Below are 19,206 nucleotides of genomic sequence, written 5' to 3' on the forward strand. Positions count from 1 at the left end.
GTAGCCAAAAAATTTCGCACAAATTGAGTTCACAAAGCAATGTGCGAGTGTTGCAGTGATGCGTGCTTTTTACTGTTAATTGAACTCACAATTAACAGTACTATAAATCATGGTCCCTAAAATTAAATATATATTTTAAAATGGCTATTTATCATAGAAATAATTTTCTATTGATAACTTTAGTTTCTTCACTGTCTCACTGTCATTCGTTGTTCGTCAGTTTACTCGAGTGGGTGCCAGTCACGTCTCTATTCCTCCCAGCCCTGAGATTTTAGCAGCCTCTTCTTACTTGTCTTTTCTCAATGATTGGAAGCTCTTTCAAGGTCAGGAGAATGATACCTGTAGTCATTACTGGTTTTGGCATATCAAATACGCCATGGGTAGCTTGCCAGGCTCTGCCCATGTGGGTGGGATATTCTTGGTAGCTTGCCGGGCTCTCCGAGAGGCATATATTTATATATTTCTTTCTATGATTTGTTGCCTAATGTTTGAACCCCATCAAATATGGTGTGGTAATTATGGAAAATGAGTAGGAAGTGTCTTATGATGTGTTGCATGGCTGCAAAGTGGCCACATGGTCCAGAAAGCGGCCTCAAGTGTGGCGGCAGTTGGGTAGTTGAGGACGGCTGCCATGGCTAGGTCCCTTGGGGCGAGGAGAGCTCTCACTCACCCCATTCTGGGGCGCCCTGAGTGAAAACAGCCTCGTGCAGAGTCCCCAGATCTATCTATCTATCTATCTATCTATCTATCTATCTATCTATCTATAATTTTGGAGATATAATGTTGCCCTTAAGCTATCTGTGGAAGTAGGAAAGGCAAACCAAACATCCATTCCCAGGATGATGGAGACGATGGCCATAGAGGTGGTCGAGGGGGGATAGTGACAGAGGGATGATAGTGAGTTGTTGTGCTGTTAGGTGGTGGAGGTAGACCTGGTGGTGCCAACCCTGCTAGTGGAGTGATGGTGGTAATGGTAGAAGGAGAAGAGGTGGTTGAGGTAATAGTGATGGTGGTGATAGTGGTGGTGATGGTGGAGATGGTTGTGGTGGTAGTAATGGTAGTGGTGATGGTGGTATGATGGTGGTGGTGGTAATGGTGATAGTGGTATGATGGTGGTGGTGGTGGCGGTCATGGTGCTATGATGATGGTGGTGGTAATGGTGATGGTGGTGGTGTTTCTGGTCATGGTGATGGTGTGGTGGTGGTGATATTGGCATGATGTGGTGGTGGTGGTACTGGTAATGGTGATGATGGTCATGATGGCAATAGTGGTAGTCATGGGGGTAGAGATGATGGTGGTGGCAATCATGGTATTAATGGTGGTATTTATAAATCTCCAATTGCCTTTAATTATCAATCATAAATTAGCAACTATCATCTCTGGAGATGATTGAGATTGAAATGTGATGGTTTGGGTTAGTATTTACTTCTTAGGTTATAACATTCTTGGGTTTTAAGTTTTTGACAGTAACAAAATTTTATTTCATATATAAACAAAATAAATCATGTTCTTAAAAATGCAGTTACAGTAAGAATTTCCTTCTTTCTAGGTGAGAAGGCCATTCCTTTCTATCCTAAAACCCCACATCTTCTAAAAGAAAGAAAAAACTATTCCCTGCAGGTCAGCTGACCAGGGGGGGAGGAAATAGAGAGGCAGTGGCAAGCCTTGTAGTCAGTGGCCATTGCTGAGATTTCACCTGGATTGAGGACCACATGTCTCTGTTTTGTACTGGCAAAAAGCATTTCCCTGCTGTCTCGGTGTGGCTAGGATGGAGAAAGGATCACTAAGGCAATGATGGTTGGAGGGATCGCTCGGGATGGGAGATGCGTGCTGAAAGTAGACAAAGGATCAAACGTGATAGCCTCCCAGCATCTGTATTGCAAACCATAATACCACAAAGTAGAGAATATGGGGGAAATTGTCTGCCATGGAGGCAGGGGAGGGATGCTATGGGGTGGGCAGGGAGGGATACTGGGGACACTGGTGGTGGAGAATGTGCACTGGTGGAGGGATGGGTGTTCAATCATTGTATGACTAAAATTCAAACATGAAAGCTTAGTAACTGTATCTCACAGTGATTCAATTAAAAAAAGAAAGGAAAAGAAAAAAAAAATCAAGGAGAGGTCTTGCACCTGTGCATGTTGTGATTTCTTGCCTGTGGGATCCGGGAGAGTGGTGGGGTCTTTCTGTTCTGATGCAGATTTGCTGATTTGTTAGGACCCAACCCAGCAGCTTCTCCTCCTCCACTCAGGTTGTGCTCATTTGTTTTCTGCCCAAGGACTGTTCAGAGGATCTCATTTTTTGCACCCAATAAGGGAATACATTCAAAAATTTTTTTTTCCATAGTTTCTTCACAGTATGCTAAAAATGCCTTTACTTAAAAATATTACTCTTATAGGTTTCTTTGTTTTGGTTTTTGGGCTACAACAAATAAGCATCTGACTGTACTGAGGGATCACTCCTGGCAGACTCAGATGACCATACAGGGTGTGAGAGATCAAACCTGGGCAGCATAGTGCAAGGCAAGTGCCCTACTTATTGTATTATCTCTGTGGTCCCATTTTTAAGTTTTGAACGACTAGAAATTAGTTTTATGTTCTTAGAACTTTCCCCTAAGTCAAATATTTAATAAATTGATAATTCATTAGCATCAATTGATGATCAAATATAGACTAATGGTCTGTGGCATAGCTCTTATGTATATTTAGGGGGCACCTAGGAGCACAATGAAGGAGGTTAAAAAATAATACTTAGAAAATTGTGGGTAGTGATAATAGCATACTATGCAGCCAATGGGAAAAATAAAGTCACAAAATTTGCTTGGATGGATGGTCATGGAGAACATGCTAAGTGAAATGAGTCAGAAGGAGAGCGACAGACATAGAATAGTCACACTCATCTGCGAGATAATAACAAACAAAAAAATATATAGTATGAAAATAATACCCAAGGACAGTAGAAACAAGGGCCAGGAGGGCTGGTCCATGGTTGGAGAGGGACAGACATAGAATGATCACATTCATCTACGAGATAAAAACAAACAAAAAATATATAGTATGAAAATAATACCCAAGGACAGTAGAAACAAGGGCAAGGAGGGCTGGTCCATGGTTGGAAACTTGCCACAAGTTATGGGGGAGTGTATTAAGGACAAAGAAGGTGCCACTAGAATAATGATAGTTGGAAATGATCACTCTGGACAAGAAATGAGTGCTGAAAGTAGGTAAAGTGATATACATGATAATCTTTCAGTAACAGTATTGCAAACTACAGTGCCTAAAAGGAAAGAGAGAGAGAGAGAGAGAGAGAGAAGAGAAAGAGAAACGTGTCTGTCACTATCATAGAGGCAGACTGGAGAGAAACTGAGAACATTGGTGGTGGAAAACATATACTGGTCAAGGAATGGGTGTTGTATGACCAATCATAAACAACTTTATAACTGTGTATCTTATGGTGATTCAGTTTGTAGGTAGTGGATGTGTTCTCTAGATTATTAAAATTGTAGGTAGTGGATGTGTTCTCTAGATTATAATGAGGATTTACAATTTCATAAAACTGTAGATCATATATAAACTTTTCAAACTGTACATTTTAATATTTGATATTTTTGTCAACATGCCTTAAAAACTTTTTTGAAAAATCTGGTTTAAAACCAGGAAGAAAACTCAAAGGGTTTCTATGCATATCTGGGTTCAATCCTGGCATATCTATATTTATATCCATAAATAAGTATGTATATATATGTATATATGTATGTACATATATGTATATATGCAAATATATATATACACATTTCCCTTGATTTTCAAAAATTTGTTTTCCCCTGATTTGCACATCTTATTTAATAATAAAAATATCAAATAGTTTTGCAATGCTTTCTTAGCACTATTCTGACTAGTTTATCCATTTGGTCATCACTATACCCCTTTGAGATTTTTCTCTCAATTTTTGTCCTAAAATTCAGGAAATTGAGGGACTAGAAATGACCTTTTCAATGTCATACTATTAGTAAGTGATAGCAGCAGTTTTTGAACTCACAAAATCTAGGATCTTAGGCACAATGATAATGCTGATTCCTTTAAGATTGAGAAGGAAAGACATTCAAAAATATTTAAAATCTTTTAACAGTACTTCGTATGTTTAGTATAACTATATCTACTTCAAGTTCGAATGCCCAAATCTGAAAATAATCAATACCAAAACACTTTAAATAGGCTAATAGTTCAAATTACTTTAAATATGCATGATAATATTTGTACTGGGTAATATTTTACTGCAGCTCTGATGTTCCTTAAAGTAGATTTAATAATAGAATTTATTCTTGCCTTTTTATTTTGAAACTGGATTTCTTCTAAAAATTCTGCTCCATAATTTTAACTTCATTTTTTATCTAATGCTGTGAACTAGAAATTTCTAGATATAAATTTTGAGCATAGTTTAAAAGCGAAATCTAACTTTTGTAATGTGAAATCTAACTTTATTAAGCATTTAGAAATTTTATCATAAACATTAGAGCTGGAGCGATAGCACAGCGGTAGGGCATTTGCCTTGCACGCTGCCAGCTTGGCCGACTGAGTTTGATTCCTCCGCCCCTCTTGGAGAGCCCGGCAAGCTACCGAGAATATCTCACCTGCACGGCAGAGCCTGGCAAGCTCCCCATGGCGTATTCAATATGCCAAACACAGTAACAATGAGTCTCACAACGGAGACATTACTGGGCCCGCTCAAGCAAATCGATGAACAACGGGAGGACAGTGACACTGACAGTGCTCTATCATAAACATTAGACCATATTAGATATTAGCAAAATTTGTGCCTTAAAGTTTTTTAAATATCCTCTCAAAATACTCTAATTTCCTATGATATCAAATTTGCCCAATTTGCCATACTTAGTTTGAATGCATAAATGTAAAAGCTAGTAGCATTTCAGTCATTTCTTAACAATCAAGAGATTAATACAGCAAGAAGAACTGACTCCTAAAATACATATGTACTTAATGACAGACAATCAAAAATACATATGTACTTAATGACAGACCATCAAAATATTTTAAATAAAAGCTAATAATATAGAGATACAGGTAATAGAGAGCATTCCTTGCACACAACCAACATGAATTTAATCCATAGTACCCTATATGCTTCATGAATTTAATCCACAGAACCCTTCAGGAGTGATCCCTGAGTGCTGAGTCAGATTTACTTGAGCATAGCAGGATGTGGTCAAGAAAAAAAAGCAAACAAACAAAAAAATTACTTTAAATATGCATGATAATATTTGTACTGGGTAATATTTGTACTGCAGCTCTGATGTTCTTTAAAGTAGCTTTAATAATAGAATTTATTCTTTCTTTGTTTTTATTTTGAAACTGGATTTCTTCTAAAAACTCTGCTCCATAATTTTAACTTTGTTTTTGATGCATGACATATATGCATGCATGTTTATGTTTTTTTAATTTTTCTTACCTTCCTTGTCCATTTGCCTTGGGAGGCATTAGCTAGGCAGTGGGATAGTACCAGGAAACTTGGTTTGAAAGATGCCATGAATTCTAGAGAACTACAGGTAAGGCAGAGCATTCATCAAGACATGAGGATTGCTATTTGCATCTATGATGAACCAGAGTATTGAGGAAATATTTTATTCACATAAAAGCAAGTATAACTTTCAATTGACAACCAGTTAGAATCAGTATCCCAAATGTCAAAATGGGTTTCTTTCATATGGGTTGAAAGTTCCTCTGGAAGAAATGAAATATTCCCTCTAAAGTTTACTCTCTGATCTGCTAGGAGACTTCTGTCATTGCTTGCAGATTTTGCTTAAAATTCATCCTTGTTAAATAAAATGTTCTGAATTAAAAATACAAGTGAGGAAAATGATTATTTTATAGTTTAGGCATTCATGGTCACGGTCCTCCCATTGTTCATCGATTTGCTCGAGCGGGCCCAGTAATGCCTCCATCATGAGACTTGGTGTTACTGTGTTTGGCATATTGAATACATCGCAGGGAGCTTGTCAGGCTTTGCCGTGTGGGCAAAATACTCTCGGTAACTTGCCGGGCTCTCCGAGAGGGGTGGAGGAATCAAACTTGGGTCGGCCATGTTGGCTGCGTACAAGGCAAATGCCCTACCGCTGTGCTATAGCTCCAGCCCAGTTTAGGCAGTAATATACAGAATGTTTATAACTTTGAATACCCTGAGTATTAGAAAGGATATCTCTTCCTTCTCCCCAGCCATTGCTGAACTTGTGAAAAGCACTTCTCAAATGATACCATTAACTTTTGATAATACTATTTGTGAATTATCTGTGCTCTCTTTTGACTCATTCCTCAAATCTTGAATCACTTTCTCAAAGTTAGGCCTGGAATCATTGTGGCTGAGCACTGGTGTGTGGAGATCAGGAGCAAAATTTTTCAGTTTCTCCAATACTTTCCCTTGTCTGGGTCCCAATCCTTCCTATACTTTTGCTCTGATTGCCAGACAGGTTTATCTCTTTACCTTCCTTATTCTTCCTACTGGAAGAATAACCCAGCTCTAGCTGGATTAATGTTGGTGACGAAGAAAACACAGATCAAAAAAGAAGTGTTGGTGTAGTATAAGCTCCTGGACCTTCTCACTGGCTGCCCAGCCTCCCACCTCAGTCTTTTGCTAGTGCATTTCCTAAATCAAGGCATTCCCCTCTGTCATTTTCTAGGATGCCTCTGGCTTTGCTCCTTTTGGGGTATCTTATCTGAGAAAGTTGCAAGAAATTAAGGCATCTGTACTGCCCCTTCATTCCCCAAAGTTGCAGCCATTGCAGCTGTTGGGATTCACAATGTCCGTCTCCCTGCAGGGCAACCTGGCTGCAATATACCTTTTCCCCCTCTGTTGCCATTTGGGGAGACCTGGAAGAGGGAGTGGCATGTTTCTCAGCCACCCTGGTCCACGCCACCCTCCCTCCCCCCTTTACTTCTAGGACTTCACCATGTTCTCTGCATTATTGGCAGTGGTATCTGACTGGCCTTTCCCATGTAGTAAGTGCTGCAATAGCTTCTGCTACACATCGTTTGCTGCATTAGCATTAGCACACCTTGTGGGGAAAAGCTACTCCCACTGCCTCAGCTTCGATGAACACTGTGCAGGAGCTGCAGACCTTCTCACGCACTGATGGGCCTGGCAAACTAGATGCTCTATATCTGCAGGGAGTGAGTCCAGAGCTACCACCACAGTGGCCGACTCACTCTGTACTAGAGGTGCAGTCCTCCTGGTGTGGCTGCCACTTCCCACATCTTCTGGTTGTGCTGTTGCACAAGCACTGCCAGCACCCACAAAAGCAACCATGCTGATGCCCTCTATTGGCCTCCTACCAGATTGCACTGCGTTTCTGCAAAGGCAAGCATATGCCTGGGGACCACTGCCACCTGGCTCTCCCATCATGCACACTGCACATGTGCAGTAATGCAGGGTTGCAGACTTAAGTGTTTGATTCCCTGATGGCTCCATGACCCAGTCGCCACTGGTATCAGACATGTACCAGTACAGTATTAAAAAAAAGGGCTATGACAAGAGCTCCATCCTAATTAGACATCTGTGGATGCACTTCATATGTCCAGTTGTGGTAAGGTCTTCCCAGAGAATGTCACACCGGTGAGAAAACAGTATTTCTTATATAAGTGGGAAATATATAGGTGGGGAAACCTATGCCTGCATCATCTGTCGATGCTTCTGTGGCCACATAATAGGTCACAGTTCTCAGGGTGAGTTGCCACACATGTGTGCCATGTGTTGCAAGGGCTTTGGGCATACTCAGACTGGAGAATGCAAATCTACAGAGGCAAGAGGACTCTCCTTCTAGAGTATGGCTGCCACTTCAGTGATGACTCGGGTCTTATCAAGTGGCATAAACAGATGAAAGAAGCCCGACTGCTGACAGGTGTGTGGCAAAGGTTAACTGTGTGTGCATCCTCAACATACACTGGCACATACCTCATAAATGCCACTGGCGTGGCAAAGCCTACTGTGTGGGTTCCAAGTTAGGACTGTACTCCAAAACATACACTATTGAGGAACCAGTAGACTGTGCTGCATGTGGCAAGTATGTCAGTCTCGACTGCATGTTATCACCACGCCAGCAGGTACGTACTCATGCTAAGACTCATGCCTCTACTGCTGCTGCTGTCGCTTTCCCCACTGGGATTGTCCTCATCTTTGTTGAAAATAAAAGGCCCAGTTGAGAGGAAGTACCTGAGATGCTTATCAGGAGTAGGCTGGGCTAACCATTATGGGGAGGCAACTCACAGATGAAGATCTATGTAGAGGGACCTGCTACTTTCCCAGTCTGTTAGCCTCTTGATGAACCCCTAAAACTCTTTCCCTTGTGAGCTGAGTTCTTTTCCTGTCTTTAATGCATATTTCTGTTCCTAGGATGTAGGTTCTGGGGGTAGGTAAGTCTTCTAGAGATCAAGTACTATTGTGTTCTTTGTGTCACTTTCCTATTTTCCAACCTGTACATTTGTCTTTCATCCCCTCTCCTTTTCCTATTTGAGTCTCTTCTACCTCTCCTTACCAAGTTCTTTTGCTTCTCTTTCCAAAAAATTAGCACAAATGTGGCCATAATCACATACAACCCACCTCTGTGATATTCTTGCCAATTGGTGTCACTTAATGCTGGTCCCTCTGTTCCTTTCCTATTTGAGATGGGAATCTTGAGGGCAAAGAAATTGTAGGAGAGTCACTTTAGTAAAAGACAACTCTACTCTAGAAGTACTCAATCCTGCTGTTTGGCAGAGATGGTTCATGCACATGATGTAAATGGGAACCTGACCATTGGCCAAACTTAATGATAGCCAAATCAAGATGCTTCTGGGGTACACTCCAGCAAGGTGGTCCATATTAACCCTGGGATCTGACAAAGGACTACACAAATACAGAAACTGGGCACTACACTGTGGAACATTAGAATATTATTTCCAAGTAAAGCTTGAAGACATGGCACAAGATTTCAATGGGGCAACAGCACAGGATGGGAAATTCCCTGGAATTAGCCAGCAATGTTTTGGTTATGACTGGTAAAATAAATTTGTTTGCTTAGATTCCAGATGCTAAGAAGCCCTTTCGTCAAAACTGAGGCTACCGTACGGTCTTTGCAGATTTTAAGACTGGTACAAGAGTCAGCTGGTATAACAGTAGGAACTTTTCCTGATGTCTCTCATCCCTTCCCAAAGTGGCTGTATGTATTGTTCCCTCATGTTTGCATTTTCCAGCAAGACTCCAGAATCTATACATTTGGTTTTCTTACTCTCTTACTTTTAGAGAGTACAAAATGTCTTAGGATTGTATATTGTATCAGCTCCAGCCTGTCCCCTCAGGAATTAATTGGCACTCTACATATTGTCACATACTTCCAGCTTAAATACAAAAGTGAATGTGACACTCCACAGTGAAGATTTGCAAAGTGCTACAAAGAAATGAGAAATAAAGCTGGATCATCAGGTGGGGCCCACTAGTGCTTGCAGAGAGAGGAACAGGGCTCACACACATCTACAGTGCACCGAGGCATATTAGTAATATTTCCAAAGGAATCAGAAATCTTGCCTCGAAGTGCCAGAATACTTGTTCTACACACACATACACAAATAAAATATAAATTTATTCTGTCATTTAGGGAGACTTCGAAGTCCGGCTATTTGAGACCCCAGTCTCATCCCATACCCTGTCACCCTAGTTTCCAAGGACCAGGTACCCACTTCTCGTGTTGGTGCTCATTTCAATATCTAATCTCTGAACCAGAGTCAGGAAATGCTCATTGCTTACTGGTGTTCAGGAGCAGGGTCTGGACCCAAAAGCCGGAGAGTGTCTCGACCCCTTAGTGGATCCCAGGGTCACAGATCAGAGATGCTGGGGCAGGGCTCCGGTGGTCTAGGTGACTCTTGTAGGCTCAAGAGCAGAGCTGTGTGACTTTTGCTGCAGTGAGCTGCAACGCTGTCTGGCTTCTCAAAGCGCTTCCCACAGAACTCACAGGGGAAACGCAGGGCAGCCTCCGTCTCTGCGTGCTTGCGTCGGTGCCAATTCAGGGAGGCCTTCTGGCGGCAGGTAAACCCGCAGATCTCACACCTGAGCCAGGAACAGCAGTGGAGGGAGGCCTTCAGCAGGGCTTCAGTCTGTCTTAATTTTCCGGGGAGCCCCCATCTTCCTCCCAGCTGGTCCCTCACCACCCCAGGCTCCATCCCCAAACACTCACTGCAGGGGTTTCTCTCCAGTGTGGATGCGCCGGTGGATGACTAAGTTGCTGCTGGTGCGGAAGGACCGGGCACAGAATTCACAGATGTAGTCCCGGGTGTCTGTGGGTACACAGGGGACACCCCAGCATCCACCCGCGGCTCATGTTCCCATCCTAACCATCCTCCTCCACAGAAATGTCATTCCCATAGATCTTTGTATATCATGTTCCCTAAAAAGTACTTTATGAAACTATCAGCACTCTTACAGGCATCTAGAGACAATCCCTTCTCTTTTCTCTCTGAAACTGATCTTTCTGCCTGCTCTAATAGCACCTGTCTATTGTCCAACTCTAGCAGCTCTCACAGTCCTATAGTGGTTTCTCCTACACATTGAAACCTCAGGATCTGCAATGGAGGAAGTGCCTTGGATTCTCATGGCATCCTTTGGATCTCTGTTCCACCACCCTGCCATCAGACTACACACACTGCCCTACTCTCCTCCCAGTGCTGCCCCCCCCACTACAGCCCTTGCCCCCATATTCCTCTGTTCCTCACAACTCTGACTCCGGGATCTATTCCTCCTACTGGTGCTATAATTTTCTTCATGTCCAAAATTCCGCTCCTATTCCCTGATCTTCAATGACTCAGTCATCCACTCTTCTCTGTCACCAGTTGTAGAATCGCATCACAACACTATCTTAAAATTGCAATCTCCAATGGGTGGACTTGCAGGATATTTTGTCATTTGGTCACGAATGGCTTGCAGAAGTCACTGGTAGCCTACTCACATTTTTATTTTGGGAAATGGCACAACTGATCTCTACCTCATCCCTAGAACACTCTCTCCACTTGGCTCATTAGAAACTACGCTTCAGCTGCCTCACTGGTTCTTCCGAAGCAGAGCTGACCTTCCCCTATGCCCTACTCAGATATTTTGAACTACTCCATCTCTCTGTGTGAGTATATGCCAAAATCATCCAGGAGCTCTTGATAAACACTTTTACATCCCCAGCATCTCTCCAGAACTTGATTCCTACCACCTGAGATGTCTAACTACTGTATCCTAAATTAAAATGGCCACTTCCTGAGGCTCCTTCTCCCTCATTTTCATGAAATCACATTACCTTCTGCCTCACTGTTCAGGTTGGAATCCTCTAGATCACCACAAGATCACCACACTCCCCCACCTTCTCTGAGTTCACTGACTTCCTCTCCCTGCCCCCACCCCGCCCTGTTCATCCTACCTCCTGTGGCAAATCTGTTCTAACTTTTCTGACTCTACCTTCAAGCTCTCTCTCTTCAGTCTCCAATCACTTCTCACCACCCTCAACCCAACTTCACCAATTTGCCCAGATCGCAACCACTAAATTTTGTATTTTCTCACAGTCCTCTACTCTCATGGGAGTTTCAGTGCTTCTTTTTAAATCAATCATGTCTCTCTAAAGACCCTGAGGTGGTGTCCTTTTTATTTTGTCAGCATCTGAGTCTCATGATGTTAGTCTGGAAGACTCCTACCACTTATCTGGTCTCTTTTCTTCTAGCATTGGGCTTCCCCATGTGTTGCCTGCAGACATGAATATGTTTCTATTCCTTCACTTAAGACTCTGCCCAAAGGACTTTCCTTTCTACAGGTGCTAGTACTTTCTTCTTTCTCCTTGCTTTCACATTTCCTCATAGTCCTATGTCACAAGAGCAGATGTCTTATGACAGCTTTATTCACCACTATATACCAGGATTTATAACAGTCTCAAGCACAGACAATAAACATACAGATGAGTAAGCAAATGCATAATCAGGATTAGGATTAAGCGAGAGTCAACCCTCAGAGGGTTGCAAAGGGATCTTGCTGATAGGAGGTGATAAGCCCCACAGGGGGAGGTGAAGTATCTCCAAGAAGTAATGAAGGAAGCCACATAGAGAGATGATAAATATCCATGGGATGAGGTTAAGAGGGGGATAAGTGTAAATGAGAAAGCATTCTCACCACTCACCACTGTGTAGCTTTATGTGTTCCTTCAGGTGTTTCTTAAAGTTAAAGGACTTCCCACAGGCTGGCTCTGGGCAGGAGAAGGACTTTTGGTAGATGTGCTGGTACTTCTTGTGGTGCTGGGGAAGGAAGCAAGTAGTCTTCTCAGGAGTACAGCCAAAAGCAGGCTCTTTTGCTCCTTTCCAAGTACCTCAGTACACCATTACTCTAAGTAGTAATCACTTACACTGATGTTACCTCAAACCTATCCACTTTTCCCCCACTCTGGTTTTTGGGCAGGAAGTTCATACAAGCATGTAGCATTGCCCTAAAACTAAATGAGTGGTTAACCAAAGAGGATCAAATTGAGTTATCATGAGGGACTGAACTCAAGTTTCAGAGATGTAGTTTTATTTTTTTCCCAATGTTTTGATCTCTACTACTCAGTATTATAGATTTACCTTAAAAAGAACAAACCAAGCAGAGTGGTACAATTTTCCAGGCACTTTCAAGATGCTTAAATATTTACACAAAAGTAAGCACCATGTAGGAATGCATGACCATTTTGGTGTCCGGAAGAAATACTCTATGTACAGCAAGTCTCCAAATGGTATCATTTACATATCTATGGATATTCCTAAGAAAGGTCTGGGCATCCCTTCACACCTGCACATCCTCATACTTCCGTAGCATATATTGGGGGAACTGTATCCTCTTCATTTAATGTGCCACTAATTGCACAAAATTTACATAATGTGTTGCTCTTCCAGGGGGAAATGCATTTTCTATCCCTGCAATACCTACTCAAATCTTCAAAGCTGCTCATGGATAATGTCAGATAATTCTTCCACCATATCTCTGAACATGTCTTACAACTCATTTACTCTCTTAGGTGGATAACTGCTGCCTTGACTGTCACCCAGGGTGCTCAGGAGCAACTCTTTTCAGTACTGGTGCTTGCCAAAAAGCCACATGCAAGTCAAGTAACTTATCACCTGCACTAGCTTTCCAGTCCCAAGCTCATTCCATTTTGAGTACAAACTCTGTTTTCACTTACTTTTCTCTTAGTTTCTAGAGTCAATGCCTTCCCATATCCTTATCTCGAGATGTCCAGTTCCCTGTGCAAAGTGCCACTAGTAACACTCCTGCTTCTCTATCCATGGATTCACACTTGGATAAATATTTTTGTCCTCTTTGATATCAGTATCAAAAATACATTACCCAGATTGCCTACATTTTATTAATAGCTCACTATGAGTATGTATTATCTGATACATACTTTTTGATGGTACTGCTTTGGAAATATCAACACATACAATGTCTCTTTCAACATAGGACACTTCTAAGCTACATTCTAAGTACATTACCTTAAAACGGTACACTTCTAAGGAATGTTACCTTAACTCCCTAAGTATTTCTGGGAAATATTTCCTTTTGTCTAATTTAACTAAGTTAATTTCACATCCTGGCTAGCTTTATCCATAATCTCACTTTCTAATGGCTAAACTGCCATTGGGAGCTGCTTCAATCTCAGATACGTTTAGTCAGTTCTGGTACAGGCTCTTTTCAGTCAAAGCTTTGGTTCTACTTGGGGTTTTTCCTACTTGTTTCCTCACCATGTCCCATCTTCTAATGCCTTACCCATTCCACCATGGACCTTACCATCAGGACCTACGTGGAGAGGGCTCAGGCTGATTGGGGTCTTTCTCACGCAGCACTTCTAATTTTCTTCCCAGTTCTTCCCACACTAAGAATACCCACTCATGCCAGCAGAGTGAAGGTGAATGTAAACTTGGGAACCCTAGCACTATCATAGCACCCTAGGAAATGCCTCCACTGTCATCTTCAAGCCGTCCTAGAAGAGGCCACAAAACTGCAGAACCAAAGGCTGTGAATCTGAGGCTTATGTGTCTGCCTCATCTACCATGTTTTCAGTCTTATGTGTCGGTAAGTTCTGTCTGTTCACCTCACCATTTCTCTCCCTCTCTTTCTCCCACTAGACTCCTATCCTCAGCATCTTCAGCCTGTTCCTTCCCCCAGTGCACACACAGAACGCAGTGTGTGTTGCATATCCTCACATTCAAATACTGCCGGTTGGAAAAGATCCTTCCACAGCCAGGGAAATCACAAGGCAGCAGCTCTCTTTTGGCAGTTTTCCTTTGGGGGGAGAAAAGGGAGAGGGCATACTTGCATCTCTTTAGTTTGCTTCTTTGTCCCCTTCCAAAAACTTCTTCCTGCAGTCCTACCTAATTCTCTTCGGGCCAATTTGTGCAGCATCATCAGTGTCCTCATTACAGGCTGAAGCCAGAGTAGACGGGGCTTGACTTCCAGGGCTATAGGCAGCAAGAGAGAGAGGGCCTTAAGAAAGGGCGACGTTCCAGGGTTCCCCTGCCATTTTTCTTAGTCCAGTTACCTGGCCAGGAGCTCAGTATGCCGGGCAGTCTGAGAGGTGCTATTGAGCTCCACCTGCACCCTGACATCCACAGGCAAAGGCGCTCCGGAACTCAATGATGAGACCGATGAAAATGGCACAGCAAGAGGAGATGGGGGAGCAGTTGGGGCTAGAGGTATCCTTGTCTCTTTAAATGCATGGGTAACAGGGGAAGAGGGTTGCCCGTGGGTTTCTGGATCACTGCTGAAAAGAAAATAAAAAGAAGGGCATTATCTTTCTGTCTCTGAGTCTGTCCCTGCTTGACCCCAGGGCTAAAGTCACAAATCCCCAAATCCTAGAAACAACTCTACTCCTACACTAGGTTTTATGCTTACACCTGCTTTCAACCTAAAATTTCAAATTATTTTTGCCCTTCCCCACAGTTCACCTTGCCCTCTCCTCACTTGAATCTGTCAAGTTCTAGGTTCCCTCACCAGCTATTTACTCTTCCTGTTGTGCTCAGAACCCTCCCTCAGCCCAACTTGCTCATCTGGGGAGGATCTGGAGGTCCATGGGGTCATCGTGTCGCTGATCATCCCCTCTTCATCTTTTGCCTTCTTTTCTTTTCCTGAAGGCAGGAAGGTCTCTGGTGGGAGTACCACCCCGCTGCAGATCCAAGGAAGGCAAGCCCAAGGTCCTTCTCCCTCATCCATGTCTTCTTTGTCTTTCCTTTCCATTCTTACCTGAGCAATCTGGTCTCCAGAGTGCTCTTATCAAGCTTAGATTCCAAACCTGCTGGCACAGAGATGACAAAAGAAGGACATATGAGCTAAAGGATGAGAAGTAGAATTCTAATGTCTGAAGTGGTTGAGGACTCTTAGAAAGAAGGAGGAAGTAGAGACTACTAGAGGGGAAGGGTGTACTTAGTTTTAGAGATGACACATGTTACAAAAAAAAAAGTCTAAAGAGATGTAGCACTGTAGCACTGTCCTCCCGTTGTTCATCTATTTGCTCGAGTGGGCACCAGTAATGTCTCCATTGTGAGACTTCTTGTTACTGTTTTTGGCATATCGAAGATGCCATGGTGAGCTTGCCAGGCTCTGCCGTGTAGAAGGCATACTCTCTACAAGGTAGCTTGCTGGGTTCTCCAAGAGGGACGAAGGAATCGAACCTGGGTCGGCCACATGTAAGGCAAAGGCCATACCCGCTGTGCTATCGCTCCATAAGCTTCATCATAGTACATAAAGGGATGTACTATGAGAAATCTAATAGTACATAAAGAAATGATTTATTATAGTATATAAAGAGATGTACTATGATAAATCTCATAGTACACAAAGAGATGATTTATCATAGTACATAAAGAGATGTACTATGATAAATCTCTTAATACTGTCCTTCAGTCATTTTGTTCTTTCCACACAGAACTTCTTCCAATCTTTCCACACAGATTTCTTCTAAGCTCTTCCATATTTGTGAATATGAATCAAGTATGTCCAAATATATATATTTTCTCTTTACAAGTCTACCAGTGATAATAACATCACATATTTGATTCTGTATTTTGCTTTTGTTTGTTTGGGGGCCATACCCAGAGGCGCTCAGGGATTACTCCTGGCTCAGCATTCAGGAATCATTCCTGATGGGCTCCAGGGACCATATGGGATGGCGGGGATTGAAGCCAGGTTGGCTGCATGCAAAACAAGTGTCCTACCCACTGTACTATCACTTTCGCCCATGTATGTTTCCTTTTATACCTAAAATCATATTTGAGGATATATTTATTTTCTACCATACAGCTTCTCTTCATTATAGTTTAGGTAACATGATTTCAACAGTATTAAAGTTTATGGCAATTAGATACAAGTTACTGTACCTCACTACCACCAAAGTGTCCAGGACTCTCTACCACTACCCTAATTTGATCCTCATTCCACCCCACCCACTTCCCCTCTGTTAATCAGTATTATAATCCAAAGTCAAAAATGTGTCATTGTTTAATGTCATTGTTTAATACTTCTTCTTTGGTATTAAATATTCCACAGATGAATGAGGCCATCTTGTAATTTTCACAAAAAAAGTATCCTTTTTCTAGAAAATGAGATTTTGAGCTACAACACCCTCCCCCCAAAACACACACACACACACACACACTTTCTCCTCTCTTTCTCCACAACTTTTTTGTTTGTTTTGTTTTGTGTTTGGGCCACACAGGATCTACTCCTGATTCTGTGCTCAGGGATCACTCCTATGGGACTCAGGGTACCATACAGGTACCAGAAATTGAACCTGGGTTGGCTGTGTGAAAGGCAAACACCCTACTCACTATATTATCACTCTGGCCCTCTCTGCATTTTCTTTACCCAAACCTACCTGCAGGCTTCTGATTTTCCAGACACAAGTTTCTCTGGGCAGTATTTGGAAGAACCGTTTTGGGGTCCTCTGATGACGAGGGCTCTGAAGATGGGCCCCAGGAGAAGGTATGGCCAGCTGAGCACTCCCATACAAGGTCCCCATCTTGGCTCCCAGATTCCCGCAGTCCAGGCACCAGGCTGCACTTTCGGCTGTGAGCATGAGACAGCAGCACCAGATACTGCAGACCCTTCGGTGGTAAAGGCTCAGGACCTGAAGGAGGCCGACAGCAAGAGTGAGCTGAAAGGTCTCCTGCATTCCTCACGAGAGCCATACCTAACTACTCTGTCCATCCAACTCTCAGCTAACTGGATTTTCATTCAGTTTGCTGATCTTCAGAGACCAGACCTGCAAGATCCTAAGCACTGCTCCTGTATTCACAGAGCACTTTATGTCAAATTGCCCTGGCCTTGCCTATTACCCTGCCTCTTGCCAAACTCACTCAGGGGTTCCTCTGATCTAAGCTACTTAAGAAGGGTGTTTCTGCGTCCAGCCACTACCCATTGCCCTTCCTCTCCCTCTTACTGCCCCCACTGCCTCCTCTTGCCCCTCCCCCCGCCCACACACACACCTACCTGCACAGAGCACACAGCCTGAAGAAGTATACCTGCCAGAGAACAAGAGGTAGGGGAGGTCACGACAGCGGGTCTATACCCTCAGCTCTGAACACTTACATGCTTAAGGGGCAGCCCAAAGAGCCTCCCTGTTCCCTGGGAATACACAAGAAGGGGCAAGACACTAAAAGACAAGCCACAAAGGGCAGAGGCCATCCTACCAAAAGGAGATATCAGCATATCAGTGCTCAGCTCTGACTTGGAAGCCCACCCCGCACACTACCGCCACAGGCCGGCTGACAACTAACCGATCCAGCAGGAACTTGGCCAGCTGGGAGTGCAGGGAGAAGCCCAGCTGCTGCTTGAGGAGGCACCACTGCTCCATGTGGCTGCCCAGGCGGATGCGGCACTTGCTGCGGCGCGAGTCCAGCTGCCGCCTTTTCTCCTGCCTGTTTTGAGATGCATCAGCCTGGGATGCAGCCATGGGCCACAAACCTGCGGGCAAAGCAGACACGCCCTTGAGGCCGGCGGCAGCGCCGAGAAGCCACTTTCTCAGCGACGACCCGCGCGGGGAGAAACCATCCCCAAGGCATTCCTTGCTGCTGATCCCAGGCTGCCCGTCTCAAGATGCATAAACCACACTATGGAGAGGAACGTAAGCGGACAAGGGTCTAAGTCTGAAAGACGGTCTGATCTCCGGCCTACCAAGTGTAGAACTGGAAGGACAGAATCGGTGCTACCGGGTGGGCTTGTGTGCGACTTGCACCGAAAAACCCCACCCTGAGCTGAGAAACACTTGCACGTTGCAGAGCTCACGGGCCTGGACTGACTGAGCGGAGACTGAGGCACTGGGAGCTCTTCCGCGGGCAGCCGCTCCTTCAGGAGGCGCCCAAAGGAACCTGTCCCGCCCGGCGCGACGCTCAGACCTGAGCCGGAGGCAGCCGGCCGGGATGCGGAGGCCGCGGGCGCCTGCGCACTGCCGCCGCGCAGGGCTTGCCGGGACTTGTAGTCCCGCCGCGGCCGCGGGCCCGCCCTGCCGCGACGGTGTCTGAGCTGCACTCCCTGGAGCCTGGGGCCACTGCTCCGGACGGAATCCTGTCCTGCGCGGAGCTTGGGGAGCCCGGTCACGCCCGTCATTTTTAGTTCTGAGTCACAACAGCCACCGTAAGCGAATGCGAGCAGCACCAGCCACTTTAAAATCTTCTCCAGACCCCAGTGACCCTGCAGATAAACCTGTTTCCTTTCAAGTTTGATTACAAGCGCTCTCAAAACTGAACTTGATTCGCGGGGAACACATCTCACTTCCCATTCTCGCTTCAGTAGATTCCATGGAACTTTCCTCTCCACCACGCCAGCACATACATACAAATGTTATTATACAAATACTAACAATATCCCAATTTTCAAACTTGGGATAAAGTGTGTTACGATATTGAAAGCAATATTAATTTTTCTAAGGAATATTAGTGCTTTTAAAGATTAGAAAAAAAAAGATAAACTATTAGAATTTTGAGTATCATTTTGTACCATTCTGGACTCTCCATGTTGTAGCTGAGTTATTTTGATTCGTGTATTTTTTTCTATCCTATAGGCTATACAAAAAGCAAACAAACAAAAAACCCACAAAAGGTCTGGGGCTGAGAAGGTAGGGCACTTACCTTGCTTCCCACTGACCAGGTTCCATCACCAGCACCACACATAGACTTA

At 43.8% G+C, this 19,206-nt stretch overlaps 1 protein-coding gene across 2 annotated transcripts; it reads right to left on the reverse strand.

The window, feature by feature from the left end:
• Positions 1-9,637: 9,637 nt before the first annotated feature.
• ZNF692 (zinc finger protein 692) lies at positions 9,638-17,998 on the reverse strand. 2 transcript variants are annotated; one of them, XM_056116804.1, is made up of 11 exons: positions 17,808-17,998; positions 17,521-17,552; positions 16,907-17,158; positions 15,277-15,325; positions 15,080-15,199; positions 14,576-14,797; positions 14,409-14,495; positions 14,241-14,319; positions 12,188-12,302; positions 10,217-10,316; positions 9,638-10,089 (listed from the first exon to the last, which is right to left on the reverse strand). In XM_056116804.1, the coding sequence occupies exons 1-11, from the start codon at positions 17,981-17,983 to the stop codon at positions 9,858-9,860; spliced, it is 1,464 nt and encodes a 487-aa protein (XP_055972779.1). In that variant the 5' UTR covers positions 17,984-17,998; the 3' UTR covers positions 9,638-9,857. The 2 variants fall into 2 exon arrangements, with proteins under 2 accessions (XP_055972779.1, XP_055972778.1); XM_056116803.1 differs by lacking the exon at positions 15,080-15,199.
• Positions 17,999-19,206: the final 1,208 nt, after the last annotated feature.

This window comes from Sorex fumeus, unplaced genomic scaffold, assembly GCF_029834395.1.
Source record: "Sorex fumeus unplaced genomic scaffold, SorFum_2.1 ptg000033l, whole genome shotgun sequence".
Lineage (NCBI taxonomy): Eukaryota > Metazoa > Chordata > Mammalia > Eulipotyphla > Soricidae > Sorex > Sorex fumeus.

Excerpts from the sequence above, each read along its gene's own strand:
- ZNF692 (XM_056116804.1), bottom strand. The coding sequence starts at position 17,983 with ATGGCTGCATCCCAGGCTGATGCATCTCAAAACAGGCAGGAGAAAAGG. Across the intron at positions 17,159-17,520 it reads AGGCTGTGTGCTCTGTGCAG|GTCCTGAGCCTTTACCACCG; the intron begins GTAGGTGTGTGT and ends GGCCTCCTTCAG. Across the intron at positions 12,303-14,240 it reads CCAACCGGCAGTATTTGAAT|CACCACAAGAAGTACCAGCA; the intron begins GTGAGGATATGC and ends TTCCTTCCCCAG.